General features: G+C 31.8%; 1 protein-coding gene across 3 annotated transcripts in view; it reads right to left on the reverse strand.

The window, feature by feature from the left end:
* LOC135135152 (uncharacterized) overlaps positions 1-12,227 on the reverse strand; it is a 30,384-nt gene extending 18,157 nt beyond the window's left edge. The window contains exon 1 of one of the 3 annotated variants that reach the window (XM_064064147.1): positions 12,045-12,227. In XM_064064147.1, the coding sequence (XP_063920217.1) occupies positions 12,045-12,206 (162 nt within the window). In that variant the 5' untranslated portion in view covers positions 12,207-12,227. Of the gene's footprint in view, positions 1-381; positions 586-11,758; positions 11,789-12,044 lie in introns of those variants that run through there. The other 2 variants (XM_064064149.1, XM_064064148.1) reach the window with 2 other exon arrangements.

Below are 12,227 nucleotides of genomic sequence, written 5' to 3' on the forward strand. Positions count from 1 at the left end.
ATGATACTAAAGGTTATAACGAATCCTCGGCAACATTAAAACACACTTTTAATCCATGTAACCAATGACCAAGGTTGAGAGTAAATAATCGAAATTTACATAAGTTTATGTCAAAACTGATCTTGACCTTGAAATAAAAATTCACGACAAACTAAGCATTACTTAATTTTAAACCGTAAACAGAATTCACTACATTCTTAAACTTATCTTGTTTAAACTCTAAAAAATGTAAATCACTTTGTGAGTCGATAATTACGCACACGTGCCCCCCACGAAATTAAAACTAATTTCTAATAGCATATTTGTTTATTGTTAATTTCCACCGATGACTAAAACCTGTTAAATACGCCTTGAAAACAACACGACCATCAAATGACTCACATGTAATCTGTTAATGATCCTGTCAAAAGGTGTCGGCGATTTAGGATTATCCACAGCATCCGATTTCTTTTTACAGAGCTTATTTCCCATTGCTCTTCCAAAATGGAATAAAAGCACTCAAAGGAACAAAAGCACACTCGGTTAAGAGAACTGCACAAAACACTTGCGTTACTGAAAGTCTCTGCTGAACTACTACAGCCACTGCAGGCAGATGTTGGGGGCCCTGTCGCGACCTTACCTAAGCTGTTGTATTTAACTTTCCTCTCTTGCAGGTAAGGTTAACTCGTTCACATGTGCTCCTACTACGTTTGCCGACTGTTATTCCTTCAATTACTTTTTCTCTACTACTTGTTCCAAATCTTGTTCGGCAAGAGTGATATAACAGTTTCATCAAGGCTTAACCTTGCGGAACAAAATTGACACGGGTATTTTTTTTTGTAATTATATGTGCAGCTAGAGCGTAAATTGGAGGTAATTAACATTAGACAGTGAAGCAAATGTCGAGAAATGATATCTTCACGCAAACGAATTTGATTGTTGCCACTTTAATTTTTATAACTCAGACCAACACAGCAATCTTAGTTTTCTAGTACAAGCAGTGGCATAGTAACTACCTCCCATTTTTTAATAATATATAATTATGGGAATGTTGGAGTGACGTCTACAATTATTTTTAATAATTATTTTAATTGTGAACGTACCACAGAAAAATGACTTAAAATACTTCTAACACTACACAAATAAAAAATATTTTTTCGGCGGTTACTCGAAAATGATTTTTGTAAAATATTACACCATCCTCGAAATGAAATTCTTGCTCAAGAAAAGTGACTTGTCTAATCTGCAGCGACAGTTTGCTTTTTGCAGGAACGAAAAGTTACGATTCTGTCGTTTAATTGGTTATCCTATTAACAAGCAAAAGATTCGTACATTTTAGCATAATATGTGGGATGTTGAATTTAAATAATAAAATTGCGAGTATTTCCGGCGAAACTAGAAGTGACAGATCTTTGGTTGCTAGCGTAAAAAATAAAGTTTGAACACAGTTTAGATCAAACGGGTTTCGCTTGGGAAAAAAATAAAATATGACTCATGGGATCCTTGACGTATTTTAACTAAAAAGCTGCACTGGTTTCCGGATTATCCACTTTTTTATAATAAAGTAAATTCAAAATATAGCTTCTCACTATATAAACTTATTATTAAATTTTGAATTAGTTCAAGTTCAATTTAATAAGCCAGTAATAGCATGGAAATTTAGCTTTTGTATGAGCAACATTTTCGGAGCAAGTTTGAAATCTTTTGGTTAAGAATGTTACATTTATGACGTCATCAAGATTTTTTTAGTAGAAATATTTTGTTACTTTTTTTGTCCTGTTATGACCCCATCGAACTTTTAAATTCTGTTTAGACCTGACCTGCTGACGTGCTGTTTAACATATGCATCTTTAACAGGTTAAGAAATATGTGTAGTTGGATTTGTATATCCAGCAAAGAGATCATATAACTTCACCACAAATATTTATTTTCACAATTTTGTATTATGTTAACCATTTTGTCGAAAAATAATGAATTACTGCAATAACAAAAGTTTTATTAATATGATATCTAGTTTCTCTTTTGCGGTAAAAATTGATCTGAAGCTATTTCGACACAATTTTCCTCGCTCTTGAAGTGCAGTCGAACAAATACAGCTTTTTTGAAAAATTATAAAATTTGATTTTGCGATGTTTGTTTTGTGTTAACCTCTAAAAATTAAACCCAGTGGCGTAAATAACACGTAGTGGCCACTACGCTTAAAATATAATTAAATATAGACGGGTGCAACATAATTATATACACTAAAATTTTCGAGAAAATGGGGTGAATCATTTTTAGTTTGATTAATAAAAAAATAGTTTAACATTTTTAGGACACGCTCATCGAGTTTACAAGACATCAGAGTTCTTATACTATAAAATCTGATGCTGCAATTTAGGTCTTTTTGTTGCGAAAATCTAAATAGATACCTAAGGTAAAAAATCCAAGCGGATGCATAAACCGCAATTATAGGAGTGTGTTACTTTAGAAAAATGTAATAAAATAAAATAGTTTATTACCATACATGTTTGTACAGGGATTATACACGATTTGTTTTGGCTCATCAAACAGAAAAAATAAATGTGTACCGATATGTAAGTTACAACAATTACAATAAACAAACTGCATGAAGTACAAAATACAGAAATGATTTCAGCTTTTTGTTAATTATTTACAAACTCATTAAACATAGGTGAAAGATCGTTATTGAAACAGAATTTAACAAATTAATCGCAACGATAACTATTAAGTTTAAGTGATAAGATGTGTTCAGCTAAGCATTTAACAGTTTAATACAATTAAAATTTACGTCATTTCTTTGGCTCTTATGTCTTATCCAATCGAAAGTATTGAATGATGAATTTGCTGTAATTTCGCGTATTGTGATAATGAGAGTGAAAATTTTATGATAAATCTTTAGCTTACCGTAGATGCAGAATATTTATTTAACCGTTGAAATAGTGGTTTACAGTGAACTTTTTGATCACTAATGTTGAACATAGGTCGCACTGCGCACTAACTTCATCAAATTGTCGATGGGAATAATAAGCCAAATTTGGGATAGCATTACCATCTACATGATATTCCTAATATCAATACAAAATTTTACAACAATCGGTCCAGTAGTTTCAGAGATTATCCACAGAAACACATGACAGACAGACCGATCGACGACAGATAATAGACAGACTGAAAAGAAAGACCTATTTTTTCGTATTCTTGGTGGCATGAAAGGTCGAAAAAACCTGAAGATATCCTACTGAGTTGTTGGAAAAACCTTGGAAATTTCGGGAAACGAACACGGGGCCTTTCATATGCAAAGTGAGCTCTTTTTCACAGCGCCATAGCCCGTTTGACATTACTCGAATTATGTACCTAAAGACAGTTTTAGTATTTGGAAAGGTAAACGGTAAAAATAATAATAACGAAAGCAAGGTGAATTCATAAACCACAAATATAGCAGTATGTTATCCTATAAAATTTGAATTGGGGGAGATGATCAGACACATTTTAGTCATCTACACAATATTCCTAACACGCATATAAAATTTCACAAGAATCAGTCCAATAATTTCAAACGGACAGACGACACACAGACGACAGACAAACAACAGACAGATGGAAAACGGGAGATCTATTACTTCCCGAGGATAAGCTAATCGAGTCTATCGGGTGACTGGCTACTTTCATTTTTAGTACTCTCTAAGAAAAAACAGGGTGGGTGGGCGGGGCTAGTACCTGCTAAGATAAGGCTGATTTTGGCAAATGACGTACCCTCTAAGAAAAGATAGGGTGGGTGGGTGGGGCTAGTAGCTGCTAAGATAACAGTCATTTTTGGCAAATGAGATACCCTCTAAGAAAAGAGAGGGCGGGTGGACGGGGCTAGTAGCTGCTAAGATAAAACTAATTTTGGCAAATGACATACCCATATTACTACATCTTACTCTACTTTTGTCCTCTTTCTTTTAACATGTCAGTGTCTACCTCAAACGGGTAAAAATTTCCATAACTATAAATTTTAAATTTAGTAAATACAAAAGAAAAGAAAAGAAAGAATAAAAAACACAATAAGATGTAGTAATAAAAAATAATGGCAATAATAAATAATAAATAAAAGAATAAAATGTTTGAAAATTATCACAATTTATTTTTTTAACACCAGTATATAAAAAACAAATTTGATTTATACCGCAATAAATCACGTATCTTCATTTATCTCTCCACAAAATATTGTATCCCTGTCGCAATTTTTTTAACCTTTCCTTTGCTAAAAAATTTTAAGAAAATTTTAATGACTTGACAACGTCGTATCAAAACTGCGAAAATAAACTACGGTCATAGAGCCTAAGAACAGATTAGTCAGAATGTATAAAAATATATAGGGTATTCCATTGTAAAAAGCAGTTGTGTTATCCCTTAAAAAACGCACACTCTGTACAATTGAAAATAATTTTGGTATATGGTCCTCAAAGAACTTTCTTTTCTATTCGAGGAGCGAGCGCTTGGTGACTCACCCTGTTTATATTTATTATTTTTGGAGCAATAAACTCATACTTAATACCCGGACACTGCATGACTTAAAAGCTTGTTTTGGCACAAATCTGTTTCTGGACCTCTGAGCAAATGAAAGTCATTTCCAACTTTTTAACTAAATCACTTTAATATATTACTGTAGCCAGTATTTTTTGCTGTCTGAATTCATCTTTTTGGCACTGCATCCTAAACTGAAAAGAAATTCAAAACAAACAGGTTTGTTATAATTAATTTGCAAAATAATATACATTGAAAAACTAAACAATTAACTTAATCTTATCTGTTGTCTGAGAAAATAACGCAAATATTCAATTTCATATCTAATATAATACAAATATTACTCCTATAATTTAAATAATGCTGTACCGACGTTTCAATATGGAAAGTAAAAATTTACCACCCTTGTTATTTTAACGACAACGATTTGCTAAAAATAAACATACAAGTATAACGAAAATAACAAGTCACAAAGAGCGAGGCATTAAGGTTGTCGCTACACTAAAGCAGGGAAGAAATAGCGCTGACTAATCCTCCATAAGGATGGTAAAGCAACGGCCTGCTCCGAAAAAACTAATTGCTACTTATTTCATTGAAAGTTTTTCACAATTTTGAAAGGAGGAGGACCAAACTATGCTTGTATAATGTTATTGTTTGTAATCACAACTTGCGTCTACCTTTTAATCATAAAATTACCTAGAAATTGCAGTTATGGATATAATATTACTAAATTTTACATATAAACAAATTATTACAAAAAAAAAAAAAAATTTGGAAGAAATACTCAGACAATTCACTTTCAGATTTTTTGTTCTGTGCACCTTCTTACAGTATTTATATCGAAATTTCCTTGACTTAAAACTTTTCAAACTGAAAAGTGAAATATGTATACTTTTTTTAAATAAGTATTTAAACAAATGTTTAAATGTATTAAACTTACATTAGGTCTTAATTTTTACTAAGCGAAGTAACACAATATTTGAGAGCTCTCTAAACATTAGAAAGCATCTCATTATTGCACCTAATGTGTTTTTATTTTGATTAGCTACCGATGACACCTTTTTAAGATTTTTAATACATCACTGGCGAAAGTATATCGAAACGTAATTTCACCACACTGTCCATATTCAAACAACATCGTTATTTTGGTCATGATTGAAACTATCTACTCCGCCTGACGTTGTTTAAATATTTATAGTATTTATTTTATTAAATATGCCATAACAGGTCTCCAAATTACCCCGATTCGAGATGGTTGTAATTACAGCGTAATCACTTAAGTATGAAATTCATGTGACTGCAGCTTTTTATTTATTACAGTTACGTTTACGTAGAGGCTTAAATTGAATGGGTCGTTAGGGATTCATTCTATTTTATTGCTATACGAATTATTCCAGTTTTGTATGTATTTCCCACATTTGTATCAAAAATAATTCATCGCGTTTTCTATGATAAAAGCAAAAATTACCGTGTCGATGTTGACTTTCGAAATTTAAAAAGATCATTTGTAAATTTCCTGTACACCGGAAAAACAATGGAAAATTTCACTGCGGCTAATGGAGTACCTTCTAAATACGTTTTGGTGAAATTAAAATATTGTTAAGAAAAAGTGGGTCACTGACCAAAATGAATTGCCGCCACTTTTCACTATTTAGCTTTTTTGGCAGTTGTCGATTAAGAGCGTAATTATTAATAATACATGCCATTAATGGCCTGATGTTATTTATTAACCAATTTTAATAGGTACCTCGTCTAGAATACAAATGTTTAATTCTTCTCCGCTTTGGCAAGGAGCCTTAAAATTCATTTTTCTCTCGTAATTAATATCTGATGAACTTCCACATTAAAAATGCATTATATTAAACAAACATCTTTCATTTGCTTAATACAATGTTCTTTATCTTCTGCCTAACGATGGGATGGGAAATGTTTACACTTTACAATGACAAAGTTACCGTACTAAGGATAAAACAAAAAACCTTATTATAAAATATGAAAATGCTATGATAATTTTTTGTTCAGTTATGCACGTGGAACCACTTGGCCTCAAATTAATTTACATACGAGTAATTAATAGACCACGTCGACAATGCTAATTTTTAGTCGTCAGAAGAATTAATTAGACCTTAAACAACTGTTTTTTGTAAAGTACACGTTGTTTACTGGCACATTAAAATAACAGTGCATCTTTTCGAGTCACAAACTTTAAAGATAGAGATGAAGTTGTTCACTTTTGTTCTTGGCTAAATCAGCAAAACGTGATTCATACACAAGCCGAATCAAAATTACAATGACCTACTTGGGTACGTACGATAAATTCGCCGATGATGCCATACCAATTTTGAAACCTGTGTATACCGCGACTGAATTTTAATGATGACGATAATAAAAATAGTTTAATATTCAAACGCACAATTTTCTGATCAAAGGATCGGTGGTAATTGTAACTGAAAAATATTTTCTGCTACAATAATTTGTAAATTACAGGTGTGCCTGCGATTTATTAGGTTAAGATATTACTTTTTGGGTAAAGGTTTTTTTTTGCTTGTGAGACAATATAGCAATAATATAAAATTAACTAAGAGCACTGTGTGGATTGAACCCAATTAAATAATACCACGGTATGAATAATATTCTAATAATAGTTATTTCTTCCATATATGCAAGCAAAATAAAATTAACGCTTCAGAGTAACGTCGTAATTAAGAATGCGGTGATTATACAAATTTTGTTTTAATAAAAACCTAAATATAAAACAGTGTTATTATCAACTTTACATGAGTACACAGTTTATTTGAAATTTAAATATATTTTTTATGGTAAACTCGGTTCTATTTATGACCCTAACACCATTAAAAATACTTTCAGTTTAGAGCAAAAATTCTATTATCTTTTTCACAAGAATTTTTTAGGCATTTTTTCGCCACGCAGGCACTGACAGTGTCAAATATATTTAAAGCAGATAACCCAGTACATACTTAATTTCGACTGTTCATGTTTACACACCGAAAGAAGAATGCGAGTATTAAGGTCGTACCAAGCTGTATTCTCAAAACAAAGGAGACGACAAAAAATATTAATTGAGTTACAATGGAGAAAAACATCCTAAATATTATTTCAGGTAAGTAGCTCTTATTATGACAACTCATATTTTATTATTAATAAATATAGGCAGGTGCGACATTACCGTATTCTCAAATTTTCAAGAAAATAGAATGAATTTTTCTTGATTTAATAAAAAAAATATACACGTAGAAAATATTGCAGAAAAAAATTTAAATAAATATGAGAATAATCAAGGCGGTTTCATAACCACGAGTACAAGAATATTATTATTTTATAGAATTTAGTTAATTCATTACGCATCAACGCCAATTGTTGGTGAGGATGATAGACAAATTTTGATTATCGTTTTACCATCTAGACAATATTCCCAACATACATTAAAATTTGACTACAATCGGTCCAGTAGTTTCGAAGATCATCTGTCTAACAAAATTCTACACAGTTGACAATGATGATAGACTACAGAAAGTGGAAATAATTAAAATTTCCAGAGGGTTGCAACAAATTTTGTACTGAGAGGGAAGTTCATTTTCACTGTGGAATAAAATCATTCAAAATTTTGTAAAAATTTATGATTACTAGATGATCGTGAAATTAATTCAGTTACGCTTGGAAGTTTTCTTTATTCCTTTATTTCGACATTTTTAAAACTTTCATAATTTTTGAACCTCTGAATTCCCGGTTGAGTTACAACCAACGATATAAATGATATTTTTTAGAAAAAAAACGCGAAATTACTTCCTGGGTCACGTTTTCAATTTTGACACCCAACTTGTAGTAGGGTACTTTACTCCTTGAGCGTAAGCTAAGGAAGTATTGTAATGCGGTCTATCCAGAAAATGGCTACTTTCATGTTATGTTGACGTTTCGTGACCCCTAAAGTATGAAAAAATAGTTACGTTTCCATTTGTCTGTCGTAGATGGTAAAACGTTACCAAAATTTGTCTAATTATCTCCACCAACAATTTGATGACGTTAACCCAAATTTGTTCATAGTAAATGGTATTTATATTTTACAAAATAATATACTCCTCTACTTGTGGTTTATGAATCCGCCTTCAGTTTTTACGCTAGACACCCACAATTTTGCAAAAAAATCACAATTATATACCAACGTTTTATACAAATTTAAGAGGTGTTTCCAGTTAATTGCTTAGAACGCGGGCTTCTAACACGAAGGTCGTCGGTTCAGTTCTAAATAAAATTACACCTGTTTTGTTTTGAACAGCTACGTAATGTGAAGCGATTTTTGTCATTTAAAATTTTCCAAAAAAAAAAGGAAATACCAACTAAATTAGAAAATAAAATAAATCTGTTATTTAGTAGAGGTGTGTATAATACGTGATAAAATTACTGTTATGGAACTACGAGTACTACATATTTTTTTTTATTTTTGAATTCTTGATTTCAAAATGTGGCTAAATTTTGTTTCTCGCAAAGAAAATAAAACATTATATAATGACTGTAACTAGCCAAAATGGACTAGGAAATAAAGTAAGTATGTTATTTCTTACAAGTGTATATAAGACGTGACGAAATTACTATTATAGGACTATTATACTGGATGTCTGTTTCGGAAGTTTTAATAAGACATTTATAAATTATACACAAAAACAAAAACAAGAAAAGAAAAATCCATTAAAGTAAGCTCGTAATGTTTCCAAATTTGATTATTTTTTGCAAAAGTTAATCATCAGTTCTTGCAAAGATAAAACTGATTTTGGCAAATGACATACCCTCTAAGAAAAAGGGGGTGGGTGGGCGGGGCTAGTGGCTGCTGAAATAAGACCGATTTTGGCAAATAACATACCCTCCAAGTAAAGAGAGGGTGGGTGGGCGAGGCTAGTACCTGCTAAGATGAGACGGATTTTAGCAAATGGCGTATCCTGTAAGAAATTTAATTAAATTACATATTATAAAAAAAGCACTTTCAAATTCTTTCCAAACAGAAATACCTAGAACCTCAAGATTGTTTTATATTTTTGAAAAAAAAAACTGGGTCCCAAAATTAACTCAAAAACAGGTCAGTGCAGAATTTTCCAAAAATAGAACACCAAAGTGCCCCAAAATTGTTTTCAATAATTTAGAACAAAAATCTCCCAAAATAATACACCATGGGTACCCAAACACTGCGGTACTCAAAACTTTTTCAGATTCGTGGGACCTAAAACTGCGAACATTTTAAACGTAGGGTTTGGAAAACTTTGTCAATTTTTGATACGTCAAATATTTTTAACTGCTTACTCGATTTTTGCTGATTTGTACCTTCGCTTTATATCAGGCAAACGTTGGAATTTTATCAAATTATTACAAGAACAACACAACCATATTTGTCCATTCTAACTGGAATGGTAATTAAAATTGGTCACGGACGAGAGAAATGGTAACTAAAAGTTTTTTAACTAGTTATTGGAATAATGAATGTGTTGATCAGTTGTTAAACTTAGCAAAAGAACCGATTTTAAAATCATTATAACTCCATCAAAATGTGAGAAAGAATGTTTTTACTATTTCTCCCAGCCTCACCAGTAGACTGTTAAGAGCGTAGCGAAGAGTTCATTCGACATTTTCCAGACATCCAGTATATATACTTTTTATTTTTGAATTCGTGATTCCAAAATGTAGTTAAAGTTTGTTTCCCCCATAGAAAATTAAAAAGTCCGAAACTCTTTCTGTTTAACAAATAACGAATTTGAGTTTAATTTTGATTTTGATATAAAACATAGTGCCAAAGAGGTGAATTTTTGTTAATTTTTACTTCTCGAAGGTAAGCTAAGGAAGTACATACTGCAATAGGGTCCATCCGACGAATGACCACTTTCATGTTTTCTCGACGTTTTAGGACCCCTAGAGTACAAAAAAGTATGCCTCGCTTTTCCGTCTGTCTGTCTGTCGTCTATCTGTGTCGATTTTTATTAGACAGATAATCTCCGAAACTACCAGACCGCTTGTTGTCAAATGTTACATGCATATTAGGAGTGTGGCTAATCATGCCTACCAACAACGGGATGACGTCATCTCCAAAATTTACAATAGTAAGTATTATTTAAATTTTATATAGTAAGATTAATAAGATACTCCTGCACTTGTTGTTTACAAACCCGTGTTGAGTTTTTACCCTAGACGTCTAGATTTTTGTGAAAAAAAAATCAAAATTATGTAACAACATTTTCCAATTTAACTTTTAAACTACAAACTGCTCTGAACTGTATTAAACATTTTAAGGTTATCATAAGCATAGTAGACATTAATCAAAATTTTGCCGAATAAATCATATTTAAAATTTGCAAAGTGTCAGTTGATTTTATTCATTAAATTAGGAACGACTTACTCCATTTTCTCGAAAATTTAGAAACACAAAACTGTCATAATTAGTACTACACAGCACCTATCCAAATTGATATATGTATCCCCGCTAAAATGTTGAGAACGTCATCACAAAATTAATGAGAAAATTCACTTGAAACTTCGCACAGCATGCTTCTTTACTTGTATTGTACCACTCTACATACATCTTTATTTTAGCTTATAGGGGTTATCTTAAAAAAAATAAAATTTAACTTTATGAATGATCAAAATAGGTAGACCATAAAATCTTGAGATGACGTTCACCATCTGCATGATATTACTAAAGAGATCTGAGATTTTCACATCAGTGCTCTACTGCTTAATGAAAGCGCCAACAGACATTGGGAGACAGACGACAGACAGACGAAAACGGGAGACCTAGTTTTTCATATGTTAGGGGTAATGAAACGTCAAGAAAATCTGAAAATAGCCGTTCGCCAAATAACCATATTATAAAAAATCTTGTCAGAAAGCAACTTTTTTTTTCAGACATAGAGCAAAAAATAAAAATATTCTGTGCGAATGAAAGCTTCAACTATTTTTAAAATTTAAATATTCCCCCATATCTCTTAGTTTTTATTTCATAAATGCTGAAAACTGTGCAAAACTTTTCGAGATTAGCGTTTTTTGTTAACACTATTCCTTAAGCACATACATATTTCTCGTATCTTTTTCTAAAGGTGGGTTAGAACGCAAAAGAGAACATGTATAATTAGAATGTAACCTAGGTAAGTTTACTTTAGGCTAAATATTGACCTTTACAATTACCACTGCGCAACAAACTGACCAACTGCATAAGTAAAGTGCAAATAGAATCCTCAGACAATGTACAAAATCAATTCCAGTTACCTACCTCTAAAATTGTCATAGAAACTCTACACCAAGAGACAACATCGCATAATTTTCTAACCAGGACTAACAACGTATTATAAAAACAGACATGACTACACCCAGCGAATAATAAGTGAATCCTTCGTGACATTACTATCGACAAAAAAATGTTTAACCACCAAGGTTGCCAACGAGAACTTCTGCAATTACACACTTATTTGTGAATAAAATTGCATATTACATAATAAATAAATTCAGTGTATGAACTGCCACCACACATAAACAGGCATCCACGAGTAAATACTTACATAGTCTAAACTATGCCTCACACGGAAGATATCCTTCCACCATCGCAGAAATTTGCCCTCACGTTGCTCCACGTCACACATTTTAATAATCACACAAACAAATTTATAGATCGCTGTAAATTCTGTACCTACAAATAATTCAAAGCAGACGACTTGGCGCATACACAACTTCTGAAAGTGAAT

The sequence above is a fragment of the Zophobas morio genome, unplaced genomic scaffold (assembly GCF_036711695.1).
Source record: "Zophobas morio isolate AGI-343-1 ecotype UQ-CSIRO unplaced genomic scaffold, CSIRO_AGI_Zmor_V1 ptg000024l, whole genome shotgun sequence".
Classification (NCBI taxonomy): Eukaryota; Metazoa; Arthropoda; class Insecta; order Coleoptera; family Tenebrionidae; genus Zophobas; species Zophobas morio.